This window comes from Mustela nigripes, chromosome 7, assembly GCF_022355385.1.
Source record: "Mustela nigripes isolate SB6536 chromosome 7, MUSNIG.SB6536, whole genome shotgun sequence".
In the NCBI taxonomy this organism is placed as follows: Eukaryota; Metazoa; Chordata; class Mammalia; order Carnivora; family Mustelidae; genus Mustela; species Mustela nigripes.
In genome coordinates, this window is record NC_081563.1 from 50024961 (window position 1) to 50048644 (window position 23684).

The 23684-nt window shown below is 40.1% G+C and overlaps 1 protein-coding gene across 2 annotated transcripts; it reads left to right on the forward strand.

The window, feature by feature from the left end:
- The first annotated feature begins 5562 nt into the window (after positions 1–5562).
- MOB1A (MOB kinase activator 1A) lies at positions 5563–23128 on the forward strand. 2 transcript variants are annotated; one of them, XM_059405810.1, is made up of 6 exons: positions 5563–5809; positions 9906–10069; positions 14330–14423; positions 15499–15632; positions 19346–19509; positions 20965–23128. In XM_059405810.1, exons 1-6 carry the CDS (start codon positions 5796–5798, stop codon positions 21040–21042), a joined length of 648 nt encoding a protein of 215 aa, XP_059261793.1. In that variant the 5' UTR covers positions 5563–5795; the 3' UTR covers positions 21043–23128. The 2 variants fall into 2 exon arrangements, with proteins under 2 accessions (XP_059261793.1, XP_059261792.1); XM_059405809.1 differs by having other exon boundaries at positions 5564–5809; positions 9903–10069.
- The last annotated feature ends 556 nt before the right edge of the window (positions 23129–23684 follow it).

The following is a 23684-nucleotide window of genomic DNA, read 5'->3' on the forward strand; positions in this document are numbered from 1 at the left end:
TTAACCGATTGAGCCACCCTGGCACCCCAGACTTCAGATATGTTCAGAGCGGAAACTTTCATTGGGCTTCTTGGCTTTCTTTTTTTGGTGTCTGATACATTGGGATTTCTCTTTCACAATCTAACACCTGAGCCCTGCGAGAATGGGCAAGGACAGCTTAGCAACTTTACTGCTGGTCTTTTTTCACTCACTTGTGGCAGGAGCTGAAACAGAAGCTGCTGCTGAGAGACCTTGCTAGCCCGGGTGAGGCAGCATCTTGCCGTGAGCCACGTGGAAAGAGGCCCTGCCTGTGGGTGAGGTTGGTGTGGCAAAGCGGGAGTTCGGTGAATGATGTCAGTGTCCTGTCTAGGACTCTGACACAGAATGAAAATGCAAGGTTGCAAATTCTGTCCAAGAGAGCTGGAAAGGGGAACTGCGTGATGACTGGGGGTGGCGGTTGGGGGGCTGGGAGAAGTTCAGAAAAGGCAGTACTGGCTACTTTATAATTTACCGCTTAGCTTCTGCTTTCAGCATCTGCTGTGAACAGATGGTGGGTAATGATCTCTTTAGGCAACTGAGCCAAGGAGCGAGTACACCTCCCCAGTCTTTGTAAACTATAGGCTGTGTGCTGGCCCAGGAAGGGAGAGATTGCCCTGCAGCAATTGGCAATTAGCTCGAGATCTCCCTCTCCCAACTCAGAAATCTAATCTTTGATTCCTAAGTGAAATATGTTGATATCCTGATCAAATATTGACCTAGGTTTTTCCCCAAATCCCTGTGATTCCTCACTTCCCCCACCCCCAATCTAGCTATCCTGAAAGGTTTTTTTTAGATAACTGAGTGGCCTTTCATACCCTCGGGGGAGATGCCCAACTTGAACAATCCTATTAAAAGAGGGAAGAATTTTCATGCATTCCTTTCTCCCCATGCTGTTGGGAAACATTTTCATGGTAATTACATTGTTTAAATAATATAAGTTATTATAAAACTATAAATCCATATGTGTTTTTGTGTTTATAGCTTTTTACAGCTATCAGAAAACAATGTTAGAAATTAAACACCAACAAAACTACTGAAGTTAATAAAATCAAATTACCAGCATCACTTAATGTGACGGGTTATACTTAGGTGAAATGAAGTCATGCGACATGAATACAGTAGTGACAGGTATGGGGCAAGTTCTTCTGCGCCGAGCATTCTGCACCACCATCTACTAAGCCATGACTCTGTTCTCCCATCATTTTCCTTTTCCTTGGTTTCTTCATCCCGACATGGCATCATGTAGCTGTCACTTCGGGCTAATGCATTGTTTTCGTATCATTTGCTTCTGTTAATGTTTCATTCGATCATGACAACTTGGCACTTTGGTGCTGAATAGAGCAAGCACAAATGGACCCACGGTACTGAAGTTGTGTCATCGGAGGGTCATACAGTTGGTCTAGAACTACACTGTCCCGTATGGCAGCCGCTAGCCATATGTGGCTACGGAGCCCTTGAAATATGGATAGTCTGAATTAAGTTGCGTGTATGTAAAACACACTCATATCATATTTTGATGACTTAGAATGAATAAAAGCAGTGTGGCTCATTCAATATTTTAAAAATCAATTTCATGTTAAAATCACATTATTTGGAGTATATTGGGTTAAATAAAATTAATTCCACCTGGGTTTTGGCTTGTGTTTATTTTTGCTTTTTAAAATATATATATCCTAGAGGAGCACCTGGGTAGCTCAGTGTTAAGCGTCTGCCTTCGGCTCAGGTCATGATCCCAGGGTCATGGGATCATCGAGCCCCAGCATCACAGGGGCACTGGGGAGTATGCTTCTCCCTCTCCCTTTGTCCATGGCCCCAGCTCATGCTCTTTCTCTCTCTCTCAAATAAATAAAGCCTTAAAAAAATTATATATATTCCTAGAAGTTTTCAAATTATACATGTGGCTCACATTGTAATTCTATGAGACTACATGGTCTAGAATAATTGTGTGTGTGAGAGAGAGAACATGTGTACAACAAGCCGAAAATACAAAAAATTCTCATGGAAAACACGTGGGTATCCAAAACACATAGAGCTAGTTTCCAGTTTACCACTGCTCTAGCATTTACTGGCTGTGTTCTTTCTCAGAAGCCAAGGGTACAGAACCAGCCTAGGACTTCCCTTGACTTTCCCTCCAGTATCCTAGTGATATAGTTCTGTGGTTTCCCCACATGACTTCCTTGTAAAAGTGTCTGGGGAAGGCACTTCCATCCCTCCCAGAACATATGTACTGCCATATATGGTCATTTTACAGCCATTTGATCAAAAATTGTTCCCCACTAGGGAAACCCATGGTAGATAAAAGACAAAACAAAACAAACAAAAAAAGGTGAGCATGTACATTCTGGGCAAACAGATATAACCATTTCCCAAGCTACACAAAACTGCTGAAATTCAGGAGCCACATCAGTTAAGGAACTAGTCTAAAGTTATATATAGTGGTGCCTTGGTGGCTCAATTGGTTGGGTATCTGGCTCGATATTGGTTCAGGTCATGGTCTCCGGGTCGTGGGACTGGGCTCCAAGTCCAGTTCTGTGCTTAGCACGGAATCTGCTTGAGAGTCTCTTTCCCTCTTCCTCTGCCCTTCCTCCCTGCCTCAACTCTCTAAAATAAATAGATTAATCTTTTAAAAATAATAAATAAAGATAATATATAGCCAGCTATCCAATTGCACTCACGTAGCATGTATTTTCTGAGTATCTACACTGACACAAGTCCCCACAGTAGACATGGGTAAAACACAAAGGTAAATAAATCAGGGATTTGCTGTCAGGAAGCTGGCGATCCAATAGAGGGGATAATGACGTGGGTAGGCCTGGTCCAAGGACCCAGAGGGGTTCCTGCAGGACTAGCGAAGAGGGTCCTGGGCTTCATACAGGACGGAAATCAAACCTGAGCCAGCAGTAGGTGAGAGCAGAGTTTATTGAAGATATATATGCAGAGAGAGTGTGAGAGATATAGGCAGAGCATCCAAGAGATTTGGAAGGGAGAGGAGTATAAGTCTTATCTTTACTTGGGTCCTGGGGTTTTATTAGCGACTGTGGTCTGGTATAGACCTCTCAGGCATCCAGGAACTGATCAGAACAAGGACAGGATCCAGGTGTCCATAAGTCCCTCATTCCCTGAAGCCAGGTGTAGGCATCAAGGTATTTGGAGTCAGTGGTGTTAGAGAACCTTTATAATGACCTCATACAGTTACTCCTTAGATGTTATCTATGGTACTGGAAGACTCCAGAGACATCATTATCTTTTTGTCCCTTACAAGGAGGACATATGCTATCGCATTACAAGGTGTATATAGACTGAGGTAGGGGTGCAGGTCCTAGCAAGGCAGAAGCCAGAAGAGAAGCAAAGAGGGGGAAAAAAAAACCCAAAACCAGCTTTTTTCCCCCCACAGGGTCCCTTCAGTTTCTCTGTCTCAATAAGACGTGTCAAAATTTCTTCTGTTTTAAATAGCAAAAGTTAATCCAGTATATGTTCCAAGAATAGTCTAAAATGAGTTCTGTACCTGAACTCATATAGCTGAACACAACCCTATAAGGTTGTTCCCGATTTTACAGATGAAAAAACCGAGGCAAAGGGTTATAAAATACTTAAAATGTTATATTATTAAGCAGCACTGGCACGTTTCAAACACAAATAGTCATAGTCACTCTTTTCTATTTTGCTTTACTTTTTTATTTTTAAAAAGATTTTCTTTTTAAACAATCTCACAGTCTAGTGGGAAAGCAAATATAAGACAGCTCAGATGGAAGCACAAACAGTGTGGATTTCTGTCACTTGCTACCAAACAAGTGTGACTAAAATAAACTGTTACAACATTCTGGCCATGGTCTTCACCTTTCTGTGCCCCCACTCTTGCCTTATAGAAACCAGATCACAGGGAATAAGAAAGAGGTTTTTTGTTTTTTAAGAAAGAGGTTTTTGAAAAATGAAATCACTGTGATCAAATGAGAAGTCTGGTAGGATGGGTCAGATAGAACCAAGTGGCAAGTAAGATAAGGACTGAAAAATACCCATGGAATTTAGAAGCTAAGACACTGGAGAGTTTGATGAGACAAATTTTTTCAGGAGGTCAAGTGGAGTGCAGACTCTGGACTGATGAGGGTTGAGGAACAAAGAGATGGTGATGTCATGGAGACAGTGAACTATGTTATTGAACTGGAACACCTTTTAGGTTGTTGTATCATCCTTTGAGGGTTTAAGATAACTTTAAAGGAAGATAAAAATAAATTCCTTTCACATGGTCAATAAGCAGATGAAAAGATTCTCAACAGCTGCCAACAGGGACATTCAAATCAAAGTCACAATGAGATTATCACTTCACATCCACTAAGATAGCAACAATAAAAAAAAGACAACAGTCAGGCAGCTGGGTGGCTCAGTCAGTTGAGTGAGGACTCTTGATTTCAGCTCAGGTCATGATTTTGGGGTCAGGGATCAAACCCCACACCAAGCCCCATCTAGAGCCCCTCATTGGGCTCCATCCTCCATGGGGAGTCTGCTTGAGATTTTTCTCTGTCTCCCCCTCCAACTGCTTGCATACTCACTCTCTCTGTGTGTAAAATAAATAAGTGAATCTTAAAAAAAAAAAAAAAAAAGGTAAATGCACCTGAAAACACTTAAAAAAAAAAAAAGACGATAGAAAATGTCATCAAGAATATGGAAATATTAGAACCTCCAGACATGTGCCAGTGTGAATGTAAAGTGGTGCTGCCAATTCAGAAAACAGTTTGGGAGTTCCTCGAAAAGTTGAATGTATAGTTACCACATGACCCAGACAGTCCTAGGTATAATACCTGAAAGAAATGAACACATTTGTCCATAGAAAAACTACTACAGGAACGTTTGTAGCAGCACTAATTATAATAGCCAAAAAGTAGACACAACTCCATGCCCATCAACCTGATGAATGGGCAGACAAAATAAGTATACTAATACAATGGAATATTCTTCAGCCATAAAAAAGAAGGAAGTACTGTTAAATGCTACAATGTTGTTGAAACTTGAAAACATTATATACTAAGTGAAAGAAGCCAGTCAAAAGACCATATATTGTGTAATCCCATTTATGTGAAATGTCCAGATGAGGCAAGTGCATATAAAAAAGGTAGACTAGTTGTTGCCAGGGGTCGCCAGGAGGGAGGAAGGGGAATGACTGCTAAGGGGTTTCTTTTCCGGGTGATGAAAATGTTCTAGAATTAGAGGTGATGGTTGCATAACTCTGAATAAAGGAAAAATACCACTGGAGTGCAAATTTTTAAAGGGTAAATTTCATGCTATGTGAATTATATCTCAACTTAAAAATCAAAATAAATTCTTCAAAATTGCAGCGCTCTTGGAAGCCCCTTGCCTTATAAGGAGGATGCCGGCAAACCCTGCAACACCCCAGACCAAGCACAAGGTGAGCCACTCCCCCAGGCCAGGGACCATGAACTAACCACGCCTCCAGGAGGAGGAAGTCCCGGCTTAGAGGCCGCTGACTGGCTGAGCTTTAGGAGGGGGAGGGGCTAAGAGGGGTGCGTCTGGTCTCTCTCGCAGGAGCGGGGAGGGCCGAAGCCTTCGCTCGCGAGATTTTGGTGGTTCCGCATTTCGGGTCGGCACGGTGGGGGAGGCGAGCGCAGCGACTGGCACCGGCTCGGTCCTCGGTTCAAAGCAGCGGCGCCGGGTGCTTTCGCTGGCCGCGAGCTGAGGATTGTCCGCTTGCTCGTGGTTCCCGCGCGGGCTCCGAATCCAGGGCGCGGCGGGGGCCAGTGGCCCCTCCCCTCCGAGGACAGAAGATGAGCTTCCTCTTGTGAGTGTGGCGGGGCGGAGGGCCCGGAGGGCTGAAGGCCGAGGGCGAGGGCGGGGAAGGGGGCGAGCAGGCGTCCGAGGCCAGAACGGGGCCCCGGGGTCGGGGTCGGAATGGCCGACGTTTGCTTTGCTCGCCTCCCGCCCCCTTCCCCCGAGGGCCATGGGAGAGGCCCGGAGGTGGGCCCGGGCAGACGGAGATGAAAGTCGAGGCAAAGGAAGCAGAGAGAGAGAGAGAGAGAGAGAGAGAGGGTTGCGGAGTAAAGAGGCCCCGAAGCCGGCAGTGCCTGCAAACTTTTCCGCCTCAGCGCCCCTGAGGGTGGAGGGACGACCCGGGGGCGGAGCCCCGAGCCCGGCCGCTGGGGCTCCCGAGTCCTCTCAAGTCTGGAGCCTTCTAGTACCGATCCGTGCTGACTTCGCTTTTTACTCCATCGTATGCCAAGTTTTATTATCTTCTGTATTAAAACTACCCCCGAGGAAAAAGGCTACCCCAGGAAGACGTGGTTTGAGAAGCTTGAAGTTAAGCTGCGGCCTTACAGTAATGCAGACTTATCTCCTGTTCGGATTCAGCCCGCTTTGTGACTTTGTGTAGATTTTAGTTACTTTGTACCCTCTACACCCATCATGGGGCTCAAACTTACAACCCGTCAGGACTGTACTGACTGAGCCTAGCCGGGCACCACTGTGACTTTGTGTAATTAACTTTTCCTGGGTAGAATCCTGTTTTAGAGATAAGGCCTGGGGCCCAAATGAGGCTTAAGTGGAAACTTTTGTAAATTCTCTGATGATTCTGAAGCGCGTTAAGGTTTGGGAAGCGTTGCTCCAGCACCTTATTATTTTCAGGTGGCTCTCTCTACCTGGCACATCACTTAAATTTTTATGTTGTGTGATTGAGGACATCACCCACATATTTGACATTTTCATTAAATTTTATTCAAGTTCGTAGTGTTCCTTAACCAGAATTTATCCGTTTCCTTATTGTGAGAATGTTTTGCTTTGGGAGGCACATGATGCTCAGAGACTGGGTTTGTCTTTGCTGGCAATGTATTTAACACAGGTTTGCTGTGGGAATTTCATAGGCCAGTAGCGTAGCAGCTAGTGTTTCTTATTAAACTAATAAAATACTTCAAGCCAGTGATGGATTAAATACACTATTGTTCCAGACAAGGAGAGATGAAAGAAAGAAGGCCCAGATTTAGTTGAGATGTACCTTTATAGGTCTTGGTGCTGAGGAGAGGTGTTGAGCTTAGCCAAGCCAGAGCTGAGGTCCAGCAAGTGAAGGTCCTTGTTGCCAGGGAGCGATGGTGCTGGTGTTGACCTGCAAGTGAATTTCCCTTCTGGGCTGGGCATTTGACTGGAAGGGCCATTTGCCCCAAGGTTTTCAGAGAGCTGTTTATTATTTTTTTTTATGATTTTTAGTTATTTATTTGACAGACAGAGATCACAAGTAGGCAGAGAGGGGGAGGGAGAGGGAAGCAGGATCCCCGCTGAGCAGAGAGCCCAATGCAGGACTCGATCCCAGGACCCCGAGATCATGACCTGAGCTGAAGGCAGAGGCTTTAACCCACTGAGCCACCCAGGCGCTCCTACAGAGAGCTGTTTAGATAGCAGTGTCATCTTGCCCAGATCGAACACTCTAAAGTATTCCGCACAAATTCTTGGTATTTATAGTCAAAAATGTCTCCTTGCTGTAGTTGCTTCATAAGTTTTCACTGATAAGCCCCAGGGGGCCCCTCAGCAGCTGAACTACTGAGTTCTTACGGGTGCGAACAGATGAGATGATGACATCCTGACACAATTTTCTTCATTCTTATATGAAAACAACTTTTCTTTTTGTCTTGGTTATAAACAAATGGGTTAAAACAAATTTCACTTGTCTTAAACAAGTGGATTTGAAATCTTACCAGACTCATACACAGCAGAGAAATTTGGATTCTATGTAGTATTTTGCTGTTTTAGCACTACTGAGAATATCCTTGTTCAAGTCGTTTTTTCCCGCCTTTCAGTTGTTTTTTAGAAGTATGGGCTACACAGAATGATTACCATGTCTGAAAGTTTTTCTGATTTAGATTGTAATTGTAAATCTCTGTATTACTGGAGCAATCTTTCCCTCCACTCCCCAAGTCTTTTTCCTATGAGTTAATGTTTAGTTAGTGGTTTGTTTGTGGATGCCCAGTTGCTTAGTTACTTTTTGGATCGAAATGTGAGGCTGTTTTTTTTTTCTAGTTGACAGGCATTTGCGTTTTCACTTCTTGGCTGTTACGAATGATGCGGCTGTGAACTTTTGTGTTCAGATTTTTGTATTGGATGCATAGGTTCATTTCTTTTGGGTAAATACCAAGAAGTGGAATTGCTGAGTTATATGCTAACTATGTTTAATCTTTTGAGGAACTGCCAAACTTTTTCAAAGTATGACAGCATTTTGCATTCCCACCAGCACTCTTTGAGAGTTTCAATCTACCCACACCATAGGTAGCACTTGTTAATTGTCTTTTTGATTATAGATATCCTGAATGGATATGAAGTGTTATTGTGATTTTACTTAGCATTTTCCTAATGACTAACAATGGTCAGCATCTTTTTGTATGCTGTTGGCCATTTGTATATCTTCTCTGGAGTAATGCCTGTTCAGATCCTGTAATCATCTTTAAATTGGGTAGTTGTTTTTTTTGTTTTGTTTTTTTTTTTTTAGTTGTAAGAATTCAAAAAAATATATATACATATATATATTTTAAAGATTTTATTTATTTATTTGACAGAGAGAAATCACAAGTAGATGGAGAGGCAGGCAGAGAGAGAGAGAGAGAGGGAAGCAGGCTCCCTGCTGAGCAGAGAGCCCGATGCGGTACTCGATCCCAGGACCCTGAGATCATGACCTGAGCCGAAGGCAGCGGCTTAACCCACTGAGCCACCCAGGCGCCCCAAAAATATATATATTTTTAAAGATTTTATTTATCTGAGAGAAAGAGAGAGAATGAGAGAGAAAGCACATGTTGGGGAGAGAGGAAAAGGGAGAAACAAGCTTGTTTGGGAGAAACTCCCGCTGAGCCTGGAGCCAGACTTGATCCCAGGATCTTGAGATCCTGACTGAGCCTAAGGCAGATGCTTCACCAACTGAGCCACCCAGGCACCCTGGAAGTATTATTGTAGATGAAGATCATATTGACTCTTGAGACATTATTTATTTCATGTTAGTTTCTTTTTCTTTCTTTTAAGGTTTTATTTTTAAGTAATTTGTACACCCAGTGTGGGGCTTGAACTCAACCCCTAGATGAAGAGTTGCATGTTCTACTGACTGAGCCAGCCAGGTGCCCCCTTTCTGAAACTTTTTCTGCATTTAGAAGATGGGCTTCTGCTGGACATTCGGTTCTTCATTATGTTTATGACTTGATATCTTGGCACGTGAATACATGTAGCTCTAACTTGTTCTTCTTAACTATGTACTATTCCACGTTATGGATATATCAAATTTATTTATTCTTCTTCTAATAAGTTTTGGGATTGTTTCCAGGTTCCTCTTTGTTCTTTTTGGAAATTTAATTTTTGTGGTTAGAAATCCCTCCATTTTTTTCTAGGTTTCATATCCTGTTAGCTTCCTTAGAGAAAAATCATTTTTCTCAGTAACCGGTTGTCTCATTTATTTTTCCTGCTAATAACTTCAGAATGTTAATGTCACTTCTACTGTGGTTTGCTTTGATGGCATCACAAATCTTTTGATTAAAAAAATGGATTTTTTTTTTTAGCTCTTCAAAACTTAGGACTGTCTCTCTTCCCCACCACTGTCTGTAGGTAGAAATTGAAGCCAAAAGGAAGTCACAGAATTAGTGGCAGATCAAGGACTAGAATCCTGGTGCACCATACTACTTCATGAGGCATAGTAAAATTGCGTTCTGTATGAAATTGTGTTGCTAATCCTGAATCTTTGTGAGGAAAAACATTTAAAGCATTCTTTATTTGTGATTGTCACCCTCTCCCTGTCCTGGCACTTTTCAGGGAGTATTTTTTAATTTTCAGAACAGTTTGTATGCCTAAAATTATGCCATTCTGCTTTCATTCCTAAAATAAAGATTGATATACTTTTACTTTCAACCTAACAGCAGCAGCCGCTCTTCTAAAACATTCAAACCAAAGAAGAATATTCCCGAGGGCTCTCATCAGTATGAACTCTTAAAACATGCAGAAGCAACTCTAGGAAGCGGGAATCTGAGACAAGCTGTTATGTTGCCAGAGGGAGAAGACCTCAATGAATGGATTGCTGTCAACAGTAAGTTTTTAAGAACATTCAGCTTTGTTGATTTATAGGAACGTTTTGCTAAAATCTTTTTGTTAATCAAATTTCTTTTTCAGGTATAACCATTGTAGTATGAGTTACCTATAAAGAAACTCATAGGGATGCCTGGGTGGCTTAGTCCCTTAAGCGGGCTACCTTTGGCTCAGGTCATGATCCCAGCATCCTGCATCAAGTCCCACATCGGGCTCCTTGCTCCACAGGGAGGCTGCTTCTCCCTCTGCCTCTACCTGCCATTCTGCCTGCCTGTACTCTCTCTCTCTTTCTGACAAATAAATAAAATCTTGAAAGAAAGAAAGAAACAAACAAGCAAACTTACAGGTACAAATATATCCGGAACTGTTTTGTTCTCTTCAGAGTACTTGGTTATGTAGCTTATGTGGCTGGGTAGAGACACGTGAGGGGAAATGTTGAGTGCTTTGGGGTGATTTCTGAGAATAGAATGGTATGAATTATTGGGTAAGGTCAGATGAAACCTTGGAATACAAAATTCTACCGGTCATGGACCATGACTTTGTAGGGAGCCTGCCTCCCCAGTCGCACCCCCAATTCCCAGCAGCTCTCACCTGCCTGCGTATACACAGACATCAGTTGCAGTTCATATGGGCAGTCACGTGATTGTTATGACTTTGGAGTAATCGGAGGAAATAGAGAGATTGGGAGAAAATGGGAGGGACCCTTGAGCTGAAAGCCGCTCGAGTTCAAGAAAATGAGGGCATGACGTGGAAAGATATATACTGAGGCTAGAGATTTGAATACTTGAGCCTGTCATCTCTGAGGTGAGATCAGTACCAGGTGACGATTTAAATCTGTTAGGGACTTCAGATGTTCTAGGAATTTTTAAACTTCTTGTTTTGTTTTTAAGATTTTTTTTATTTATTTGAGAGAGAGACAGTGAGAGAGAGCATGAGAGGCGAGAAGGTCAGAGGGAGAAGCAGACTCCCCATGGAGCTGGGAGCCTGATGCGGGACTCGATCCTGGGACTCTGGGACCGTGACCTGAGCCGAAAGCAGTTGCCTAACAAACTGAGCCACCCAGGCGCCCGAGGAATTTTTAAACTTCTTAATGAAAATTTTCAAACATAGAAAAATAGAGAAACTAATACAGTGAATTCCCAGGCATCCATTGTCCAGTTTTAACGGTCATGGCCAGTTCATGCTTCTATATCTCGCTCTGATTAATTTTTTTTCTTTTCGTGTTTTGATTCCTCCCTCCCCTCTCCACCTCTTCCCCACTCTTCCTATCTCTCCCCTAGTTTCTTCCATGCTGGCAGTGAGACACGGCCAGCCCACCTCACCTTGATTGTTTTGAGGTGAATCCCAAATACATTCTTTCTTTCTTTCTTTTCTTTTTTTTTTTTTTTTAAGATTTTATTTATTTGAGAGAGAGAGGGCACAAGCAGGGTGGACAGAGGGAGGGGGAGCAGCAGACTCCCCACTGAGCAGGGATCCCGATGTGGGACTCAATCCTGGGACCCCAAGACCACCATCTGAGCTGAAGGCAGATGCTCAAAACGACTGAGCCACCCAGGTGCCCCAAACATATTATTTCATCTATAAATATTCCATGTCTCTAAAAGACAGGCACTCCCCCCCCCCCTTTTTTTTAAAGATTTTATTTATTTGACAGAGATCACAAGTAGGCAGAGAGGCAGGCAGAGAGAGAGGAAGGGAAGCAGGCTCTCAGCTGAGCAGAGAGCCTGATGTGGGGCTCAATCCCAGGATGCTGGGATCATGACGGGAGCCAAAGGCAGAGGCCTTAACCCACTGAGCTCTGGCACTGGCACTCCCCCTTTTAAAGGTAATGACAATACTTCCATTACTTTATGTTAGCAATATCCCTGATTGTTACTGATTTTATTTATTTATTTATTTGATAGAGACACAGAGAGGGAACACAAGCAGGGGGAGTGAGCGGGAGAAGCAGGCTTCCCACAGAGCAGGGAGCCCAATGGGGGGCTCGATCCCAGGACCTTGGGATCATGACCCAAGCCGAAGGCAGATGCTTAGCAACTGAGCCACCCAGGCGCCCCTAATTGTTTCTTTTTTTAAAAAAATTATATTTGGTTTAAATCAGATTAATAAGGCTTCTGTGTAATGTTTCTTGAATCTCTTAATGCGCAGGCTCCCCCTTGTTGCAGTCTTTGTTCCTTGCTATTTTTGTTGTTGAAGAAACCATTTATTTCCCACTGTGTGAATCGTGTTGATTGTATCCCCAAAGCTTGCATTACCACATTCTGTTCTTTCTTTTACTTCCTGTGAATGTTAGATCTAGAGCAGCACTGTCCAGTAGAACTTCCTGCCATGGTGCAAATGTTCTGAATCTGTACTGTGGCCATTTAGCTTTTGAAATGTGGCTTGTGTGGCTGGAACTGAATTTTAAATTTATTTTTAACTAAGTAGCCATTTGTGGCTAGTGGTTCCCACGTTAGCACAGATTTGGAACTTTGCTCAAATTCGGGTTTAATTTTGTTTGTTTGGAAGGCTGCTTTATATGTGGTGACATATACTTCCAAAAGTGTCCAGAATGTCCTCCATACTATCCAGCTGTCTTTTTATGTGGTATTATTCAGTTGTTGATAATCATTTCTTTGATCAGCACTGTCCGATAGAAATATAATGTGACACAGCTACAAATGTTATTTAAAAATTTCTTGTAGCCATAATAAGAAAAATTTTGGGTTTTTTTTTCAGCATGTTAAAAAGCCATTATTTGCATTACTAAGAGAAACAAGGTGCATAACTACGGGATATGTTAAAATCTTTTGTGCAAGACAGGATACAGGTGCTTGGGGGCAGGAGACCAAAAAAAATAATGTAGTCCTTATCCATAGGGGGAAGCTGGGGTGGTTGGGATTAAGAGTTATCACTGTATGTTTTTATAGATCTTTGTGAACCATGTGAAGCATTATATTTTCAGAAAAGACCTTCCCCTGTTTTTTTTTTTTTTTAACCTTAACTCAAATTATCATCTGTTATTCTGAAAGCATCTGTTGGCCTTCCTGAGCCATCAGTTTTCCTTTGAGACCTTCTGTCTTAGACTGTTCTCCAACATTTTAGCCTCAGGATCCCTGTATTCTCTAAAAAATTATCAAGAAACACAAAGAGCTGTCAATTATGTAGGTTTTATCTAGTGATACTGTGTTAGAAATTAAAACTGAGAAATTTTAAATACTTTTAAATATTTATATAAGGACCTAATGATTACTTTATCTTATAGCACAATTACCAATATGTCTGTCATCTGTTATTCCGAAGGCATCTGTTGGCCTTCTTCAGCCTTCAATTTTTCTTGGAGACTTTTTGCTTTAGATAGGCTGTTCTCCAACGTGACTCACTAAGAAGGAGGTTTATAAGTGAGGGAGTTTTATGTAAAATTCCTTTTGACGAGACGGAGCTTTTTTAAAATCTATTTGTTTTTTAAGAAATGCGGAAAAGCCCCAGGTGGTTTTTAGGGACTCCTTTAGACAGGGAACTAAAACAGTTTTTAAAACTTTCCAAAGCTTATGTGGATGTCTGTGCAGAGGAACATTTGACTCTGATAGATTCACTACTTACTCCCTTCCTCTTCCATTTCTTCCATATTTAGCAGAAGCTCCTCTTGGAAGTGCTCACTGACTAGCTCAGCCCCTGGAGACGCTGCCTTTTCTCTTAACTCTTATATTCCTCTCAATTTTTTCCCTTTGGATAGCTGGAGTCTCCAGGACAAGGGACATTATCCCACCATGTCCTTTCTGTGTCCTCAGTTTGCATTAGGCCTCAGGTTTTTTATGATTTTTATGATAAGATGTTTTAAATGCCTGTTGATACAGCTGATAGACCTTGCCCCTTACAGGATGTTCTCCTATGCATTTTGCTTTTTCCCAACCCAGATGGTATTGTCTGTTCCAGATTGATAGGAAGCAATGGATTTTTTTATTCCCTTGGATATAATCAAATTATATATTCTACTGATATAATAATCATCATTAAGTTAGAAGTATTGCTAAGATTTTATTTTCTTGCTGTTCTGTGCTGGCTAAAAACTTACTATATTAAAGCGAATATAGATTAAAAGTTAATTTAGGTGTGGCAGCTTAATAAGAGAAGGGAATTTGCAGTATCCCTGGATCATTGAATCTCTTACAGATTTATTCAAGAACTTGAAGGCATTGTCCATTTTTCCTTCAGCTGAGAGGTCTACATTTTATTGTATTTGCACAAACATTTTAACATAATTCTGCTATTATGTTTCCAGCTGTGGATTTCTTCAACCAGATCAACATGCTGTATGGAACTATTACAGAATTCTGCACTGAAGCAAGCTGTCCAGTCATGTCTGCAGGCCCCAGGTACCTATACTGACTATTAGATAGGTATTCGAAGTACTAAAGAAAGCTGATCACTCATTGATAGAAATGAAACAATAAGGCCTTTTTGTTTTTATCTATTTACATAAGAGCAGTTCAATCTTACGAGTTCTTGAATGTGTCCTTAATAAGCTTTTAGTTATTATTAAATACTTTGGCCTGTGGTAGTTAGTATTTAATTATATTATACTGAATAATGAATGTTCAGTTATTTTTTCTTGTGCTTAGTGTTATGTCCAAATTGTGCCGCTTGAATTTTCTGGCTTAAAGATGTTACACTAAAAAAATTTGACTAAAATTTGGGTGGCTCAGCTGGTTTGGCCGACTCTTGATTTCTGCTCAGGTCTTGAACTCAGGTGTCATGGGATTGAGCCCCACATCAGGCGCTGCAGTCGGCAGGGAGTCTGCCTGAGGTTCTCTCTCCCTCTATCCATCCCCCTGCTTGCACTGCACGTTTGCCCTCTCTTTCACTCAAATTAATAAGAAGAAATTTTGAGTATAAAAAATTTTAAGAAATTGTGAGCACACAAGCAGAAGGAGGTGGAGGGGCAGAGGGAGAGGGAAAAGCAGGCACCCCACTGAGCAGGGAGCCTGAGGTACAGAGCCCAGTGCAGGGCTGGATCCTGGACCCTGGGATCATGACCTGAGCCGAAGACAGATGCTTAACCAACTGAGCCAACCCGGTGCGCCCAGGAAAGAGTCTTATTATGTAGACTCTGTTGTTGGTACCTTGATGGTCAGCTGTTGCAGGATGTGGGGGATCCATTTGTCTCTGACCCAGTCCTTAGCTCCCTCTACCATGAAGATACAGTTCCCTTATCTTTAAACATCCATTCTGGCACTGTCAGCTGCCGCGTTATCCTCCTTTTCTCTTCCAATTATAACTATCCTATTTCAGGATAATGCTATAGGGAACTCTGAGTAACCTCCAGTAGAACTTGAAGTCATTTATTAAATTATATTTAACTCTACTGATAAAATGTAGACCTACTTTGATTACGAATTGTACATTTGTTACTGCTTTTGAAAACTATCAGTAAAACCTTTTTCTCTCCAGATACGAATATCACTGGGCAGATGGCACTAATATTAAAAAGCCCATCAAATGTTCTGCACCAAAATACATTGACTATTTGATGACTTGGGTTCAGGATCAGCTTGATGATGAAACTCTTTTTCCTTCTAAGATTGGTGAGTTAATGTTGAATATTTTCCTTTTTAACTGATAAATATGTTGTATTATTTTTAATACTTTGTTACTTAAAAAAAAAGTAATGATGGCTGACAAATTCCTCTCTAAAAAGATTGTAAATGCATACCTACTCCAGCCAAGTTTGTGTCTGTCTGTATTTCTTCACTGATAATACTGGTTGGGGCTACTTATTTTTTAATCTTTTCAATTTTGGTAAATAAGTTTGTTTGAATGTACATTACAAAAATGCTGATGGCATTGAGATTTTTTTGGTTTATTGATCATCGTGTGTTTTCTATTCCTGTCCTTTGTCTATTTCTTTGGTAAGGATACTAGCTCTTTGACATATATGTCATATGTATCTTTCCCTAGCTTGCCTCTTGTCTTATTTTGTTCATGAGGTATTCTTGCCATATGTAACTTTCTATTAATTTTTTCCTTTGTTGTGTGGATTTTAATATAATGATTAGAAAGGTTTTCCCTACTTTAAGATAATAGAAATATTTGCCCTTGTTTTCATTTAGTATTTTTGTGGGTTTTGTTTTTACATTTAAATCTTTGTTCTTGCCGGAAATTGTTTTCTTAAGGCTCCCTTAATTTTTTTTCTAGTTATAAATGTGAATCAGTTTTGTACAGTACCATTTATTGAATGCACATGTCTCTTCTCCCTGGGTTATTGTATGTGTACACCAGATTGCCATGTAATTTGGAGTCTTTCAGTCTCTTTATCTGTTCCTGTAGGAATTCCACACTGTTTTAATTACCATGGCCATATATCTTTGAGCATCTTGTAGGGCTAGTCTCTCTTTTTTGCTCTTCTTTTTCAGAATTTTCATAGCTCTTCTGGGATATTTATTCTTCCAAAGAACTTAGAATCATTTTGGCAAGGTAAAATAAAAGTATTTGTGAGATTTTGAGATTATTTCATTCAAGTTGTAGATTAACATAGACAGTCTCGTTCTCTTGACAATACTGGGTCTGCCCAAGAATTAGGTACATTTTTTCATTTCTTCATCTTTTCTTTCTTATTTCCTCTTGTAAAATTCTGTAGTGTACTTTATGTTAATCCTTCAAGTATAAGTTTATTCCTAGACATTTTATGGTGTTTTTAAATTGATGTCTGGCTTACAAATGGTTATTGTTTAATACATAGGAAAGCTGTTGATTTTTATATAAAATTTTGTATAAGTTGACCGTCAGATTCTGATTGTTTCAGCTGTTCTGGATTGGTTTCCTTGAGTTTTTCAGGTACAGAATCACATAATATTCAGATAATATTAATTTTTCCTCTTCCTTTCTGATACAGATGCTTCTTGTGTAACTCTTATCTCATTGCCCCAGAGTAGTGCTGAGCAATGGTGATGATGTGGCAGACCTCTTTTCTTGTTGCCTTACTTTTATGCAAGTGCTTCTAGTACCTCAGCATTAAGCAGGAATCTTGCTTTTGGGAAGTGTGTAAATTTTTAAAAATCAGATATAATTGTTGAGTTTTACGATATTTTCCCAATGTCTGTTGTTGGTTACCACAAGGTTTTCTCCAGTATCTTTCTTATTTAGTGTTTTCCTGGAAGAGTATTTTTTATTTGCTAATATTTTGATCAAGATTTTGGCATCGGTATTTATGGATGAGATGAGATCAATCTTTTCATTTTCAGTTTCAGAGTGTCTTAGGAACATCATGGATTCTTGGATTCTTGGATTCTGTCTTATCTGTTCGGGCTGCTAATTACAAAACTACCAGAGATTGGATGGTTTATGACAACAGAAATTTATTTCTCAGCTTTTAGGACTGGAAGTCCAAGATCAAGGGGCCAGTGTAGTTGGGTCTCTGTAAGAGCCCACTTTTGGGTTGCAGACTTCTGACTTCTCAGTCTTCACATGGTGGAAGGAGCCCACAGAAGTTCTCTGGGGCCTTTCTTTTAAGGGCATTGATCCCATGCAGGAGGGCTCTGCCCTTGTGACCGAATCACCTCCCAGAGCCCCACGTCCTCACGTTAGGATTTCAATATAGGAATTTTGAGGGGTAACAAATAATTCAGACCATAGCAGGTTCCTTTTTGTGGTCTAATCAGTGGCTGTTTTGGGAGAAAAGCTTGTATCATGCTAACACCCTGTCTGTTTGCTATTGGTCAGGTTTTTTATTATTAAACCGTTTCCTTTCTCACAGATTCTTTATTGTGTATTGACTGTGCTTGGATGTTTCTGTTCAGCTCAGCTTGGAAAGTGCTTGGTTTAAGACAAATTACTTCTATTTCTTTAATGATTAAAGTCTTCCAATTATGGAAAATAAAGAATACTTAAAACTTTGTTCCCTTTTCTCAGCTTTTCATTCATTAGTAATCCATTCTAATGTTTCAGAAGCCTTTTCCCCCTCAATTAGGCTATTATTTACATCTTACTTCTGCCAGTTATTTATCCTTACTAGATAGAATTGTTAACTCACTTTTATTAGCTGGAGGCATATATTTATAAATTCTAAGAGAAGGAGTTTGACTTAAAAATCCAGCTTTTCAGTATATGAGTACAAGACACCAGTCCAGAAAAACATGCCCACAAGCTCCAGGATAAAGTTAGAAAATGCAGGTTGTTAGGGACACCTGGCTGACTCATTCAGTAGGGCATGCAACTCTTGATCTCTGTCTTGCGTTCAAGCCGCACGTTGGGTATAGAATTTAACTTAAATAAAGTTTTAAAAAAAACACATGCCAGTTGTTAGCCAAGATGGGATGGGGGGGGATCAGAAAAAATTTGCTTGCAAGAGCAAAATAGACTAAATTTTAGGCTTTTAAGGGCTGGTTAAGAAATAAATTAAAATTCAGGCAAGGAGAAAGTGTTTTAACCATTTTTCTTTTTTCTGAAAGATTGAAGAAAAGGAAATGTTTCTTGAGTAGTGTTGTGGAATAGCCTTTAAGGCTGTCTAATCTAGGTTATTTTGGAAGCTGATGCCTTCTTAATGTGTTTATATACTGTACTCAGTGCCACTTATATTGTCTTGCTCCTGTCTCTATTTCCTAAGACTTTGATCTTGTCAACTGGAATTCTCAGGAACGTGACCAGAGGTTACCAAACCCTCTCCCCATTCTTTTTTAAGGAAGTGTTTATTTTCTTTGCAAAATAGGTGCTCTGCCTCCCTTTTCCAGGAAGTTTGTCCCTATCTTGTATTACAGGAAAATGAAAATAGCACTTTAGAGAAAAATAAAAAGTTGGGGACTCCTAAAACCAGAAAACTGTTTTTTCAGAGTAATGCAGATAAAATACTTTTTATTTATAGACAGTAGATTATAATGCCTTTTTGTCTTGCTTAGTTGTCATTCGTGGTTGAGTGCATGTTTTTAAAAAAATTTTTTAGAGTTAGAATTACAGAAATAGAAATTGTTTTATTTATATCAAAATACTTGTTGCATTTAATCTTAGGAAGAAACTCTCTAGTATTAAACAGCTGAAATTATATTCATGTTAGCTCCTTATAAACTTGGTGCCTGTGCCTTTTCTTCTAAGGCAGTCAGAAAAAGTGCTGTGTGAGGATACCCCGTATATTTATGTTTGGGGTTTTTTTTTCTTTGTCTTTTTTTTTAAAAGTATATATGTGGAAAACAGGCTTATATTTGTGAATGTGTGTGTTTGTGTGTTGGAGTTGCTTATGGCAGCTTCTAAACTTTCCGCTGTTCAGTTGGATAAAAGACAATTGATATATATGTGTATTTGATTACAGGTGTCCCATTTCCCAAAAACTTTATGTCTGTGGCAAAGACCATTCTGAAGCGTCTGTTCCGGGTTTATGCCCACATTTATCACCAGCACTTTGACTCTGTGATGCAGTTGCAGGAAGAGGCCCACCTCAACACCTCCTTTAAGCACTTTATCTTCTTTGTTCAGGTAAGTTGAATCATGTTGACTTCTTTGTCCTTTGACTTGGACTCGTTTGTTAATTTTAATAAAGAGTAATTGATAGAGCTATTTTACAGATGGAGAGTGAAGTATAAGCCGATTCCTCTCTTTTCTCTTTTCCATGCTGTTTATTTCGTTGGTTAGCATAGTGGCAATATAGAAAGCATCATCCCTGTTTTGGGCCTTCTGCCTTTGGCTGCCGCAGCTGGGTCTCTGGTTAGGATAGGACAGGGAGCACTGAAACTCCAAGACAGCTTGTCCACACCCTCCTGTTTCATCACCACTGCTGAGTAGAAGGGATGCTCTGGAAAAACGTCTGCAGTTGGATTATTTTATGAGATGTCTGTGCCTAGGAGAGAAACTTGGAGAAAAACTTATTAGTTGTTCTCTTGGTTTAAGCTCCCAGAAGTCCCATTTCAGGCCAAATCTTATGAAGACAACAGCTAGAAACTTCAAAAAGGACCGCCCCCTTCAAAGATGTAGCCTATTATCTAATGGGCCCTAACTTGGAACTGGAACTTTTTTCTTTTTTTTTTTTTTTAAGATTTTATTTATTTATATATTTATTTAACAGTACACGCGCGAACGATCACAAGTAGGCAGAGAGGCAGGCAGAGGGGGAGGGGGAAGCAGGCTTCGCTGAGCAAAGAACCCGATGCAGGGCTCAATCCCAGGACCCTGAGACCATGACTCGAGCCAAAGGCAGAGGCTTAACCCACTGAGCCACCCAGGCACCCCGGAACTGGAACTTTTTAAAAATCAGAATAATTCACATTGCTTGAAAAAGATATTAAAGAATTGGGACTCTTTTGGCAACTTTAGAGATAGATAATTCTCTATGCAAAATGTACATAGGTCTGTCTAGATAACTGTTTTTTGGTAGAAAAGCCAGCAGTCTTACAGTATATATTATGTATTTCATTTGTATGTGCTGCACAAAGGAGAATGTACTGTGCTTCTCTGTTTTCTTTCTGAGATTGTTGCGTGGCATGGATCTCGATAGAGTGTAGGTTCTGAAACAGGTGTATAGATACAGATACGAGGTATATACAGATACAGTGTAGAGAGGTAGTGTAGCTATAGTACAGACACAGACATATGTAGATGGAGGGTTAGTATAGATCTATGAAAGACAAAGGGCCACTGCCCAGTAGGTGGCCATGATCATTGTATAGCTTTAAGATCATTTACACGGAAAGGCAAACATAGACAGTTTTGATTTTAATGTTTTACACAGTGAGGATCATGCTAATACCTACAGTTGCTTCTTTGGTAAGTCCCTTATATTTTAAAAAAATGAGTAAAATAATCCCATTTTAAAATGTTCACAGAGAACATTTCATCATTTTTTTGTATTTCAGAAAACCAGGCGTGGGAATGACATTTATGGAGTTTTAATTTTAGGCTTATTTTTTTTAAATTTTACTTTTCTTCTCTTTTTAGGAGTTTAATCTGATTGATAGGCGTGAGTTGGCACCTCTTCAGGAATTAATTGAGAAGCTTGGATCGAAAGACAGATAAAATGTTTCTTCTAGAACACAGTTACCTTCTTGCTTCATTTGCTAGAGCTATCTCATTGCTATCTGTTATAGACTAGTGATACAGACTTTTAAGAAAACAGGATAAAAAGACACCTGTGTTCGTGTCTACTGACAAAATTGTCCCACAGGTAGATTGGCCCAGTCCTTCAGTGAGAAATTCAAGAGGCAGCCGACTCTGAGGCACTGTTTGACCACTCCTGTTACTGTCAGAGTTGGACTTGCTTGTAATATGTGATGATAACATGTAGTCTGTTCATTTTCTTTTCTTTTACTGAAGAAAATGAGTGCTTCAGGTTATAGCATAATAGCGATTGGGAATTTCCACCAGTACTTTATTAACAAGTTTCCAGAACAAATTACCTAATAACGCAATCAGATCCATTTTATCCTGTTTTTATTTACAAATAGAAGAGGTATTTTTAAGTTTCTTTAAGATTTAGAACATTTGTGTGTTACTTTGGGTAACCTTTTAGTTTGAAGTCAGTATGCTGGTGTTTTTATAGGTAAGACTATATATTATATGTTTATTTTTTCAGAATCCATGATTGCAGTTTAAATCCTCATATGACTTATGTAGTATGGGAGTAACAAGAGTTATTTCTAAAATGATGTTATTTTTTAATCTTTATTTGGGATTTTATTCACATAAACCTATCTAAAGTTTTAGGAGTTTGTATATCAGAAATAATTTTCTTAAGGCATGAAAGGATAGTTTTGTACATTTTTATTTTGAAATGCTTCATTCAGGTTAATTTTAATAGGTAGCTTTTGGCTAAGAAAGAAAACTCCAAAAAATTATGACCAATTCAGGTCTCAGAACCACTATTTTCATTCATGTTGTTTTTTTCAGAGCCCCTGAGATCCTGGAGAGGAGAATGGAAGTACTCAGAGTACTTGGTTATTTTCTTTTGAGTGTCCTTTAAAACAAAAACAAGAATTACTGCTATGTGTTTTTATTGTGACTTGAGACTTCGTTAAGAGTAGTGTAGAAATGTTCAGCCTTTCTCCCAACAAGGATAAGACTTAAGGAAGCCCATAATAAAAAACCTACACATTTTATAACACAGTTTAAAGTTTGGTGTGCTACCTGGTGTGTGTGTGTGTATGTGTGTGTGTGTAAACAAAATGGGAGGAATAAGTAAAAGATCTTTACTTCATTCTGTTAGTAGTCAAAGGATGGCTTGAGCCCTAATAGGGGTTTAATCCTGTTTTAATTGTTTTTGAATCAAAACTTGAAATTTGTCTATTTCTATTGGGATGAAAAAAATCTTCCCTTTTAGTGAAATAAAGGTCTAATTTTCATTAGGTTTCTAGGATTTAGTAAACTCCATCCACCTGTCAAGAATGTACTGGGCACAAGTCTATTGCGGACTTGCCCACCTGGCATTGCTTGAAGTTGGTCAGCATTCGGTGTGAGTTCAGAGCTGGGATTTTTGCAGAGTGCTCACTAACTCCCTTGATGGCTTTGATAAAAGGTTAGTTTGGTTAGGGTTTTTTTTGTTATTTATTTTTATTATTCCACTGAAGTATAAGGAAAAAAATAGCTTAGGAACTCCGTTTTTATCATAACTGAATTTCATATCCAGATATACAGAATTTTAAAGGAAACAAAACCTTTCACCTATTTTATTTAGGCTGAAACCATTTATCGCTTCAGGAATTAAAAAGTGGGATAATCCCTTATTTTAAAAAAAAGAGAGAGAGAGAAGCCCTCTGAAACATTCCACAATCCATGTTTTAAGCTTATCCAAAGGTCCCTGTGTGGAGTTCTGTGTGTTTGTGTTGATCATTTATAAACAAGAAAGCAGGTTTCTAGATGCCACCCAGAATGTTAATTGCCTCTCGACTTTGGCTTTAATTACATTTTCATGGAATGAAATTCTGTTTCTCAACTAGGATTGTAGTTTCCATCATTTCTCATATTTCACATGATTCCTAAAGCAGTTCTCACTTTTCTCCATTTATTTTCAGTGATAGAAATCCTCTCTCTCTTCATGACTCCATCCCAAAATAAACCAAAGATGGTCACATGCTAGACATAAATAAAAAATTTGTTGGTAATTGGAGACTCAGAATGTCCTTTTTTTAAATAATAAACATATTACCAGGTTCCCAGGTTAACCGGGCTTTACCAATAGTGCAACCTACCCATTAAGTTACCACTACTTGTTCACATCTAAAGCCAGGGGGTAGAGAGCAGGAGAACTGGAGGAAGCAGGGAGGGTGAGGCCCTCCTGACTGGGCTAGAGGGCCAGCCTTTGAGGAAAGTCAGAACAAATCAGTCTGTCTTGGACTCTTCTCCCTTGTGAATTACCTTCCTGGGCCCAGGGTCCGATTGCTGCTCCTCACCCTGAGTACAGTCATGGGGTAGAGAGTGCTTGCTAAATTATGTAGGTAGTCCTATGGTGCTTAATTTCCAGGCCTTTAAAAAATACTTTTAGACAATGATGTGCGGGTTTTTTGTTGTGATAGCCAGATGTCTCCATTATTCTCCAGACTGTGAATAAAGCGATTTGTCGAGGGCTACCCGCTAGCCAGTTTCCTCTTGTCTTGGACTTGTAGAGCCCTGGCTTCTGTAAGCTTCTGCCAGCTTGCGAAATGCAAACCTGCAGTCATCGTGAC

What these genes read in the sequence shown, in the direction of transcription:
- MOB1A (XM_059405809.1), top strand. An exon ending in TGAATGGATTGCTGTCAACA is followed by an intron (nt 10,070 to 14,329) that starts GTAAGTTTTTAA and finishes TTATGTTTCCAG; the next exon opens with CTGTGGATTTCTTCAACCAG. An exon ending in GTCATGTCTGCAGGCCCCAG is followed by an intron (nt 14,424 to 15,498) that starts GTACCTATACTG and finishes TTTTCTCTCCAG; the next exon opens with ATACGAATATCACTGGGCAG.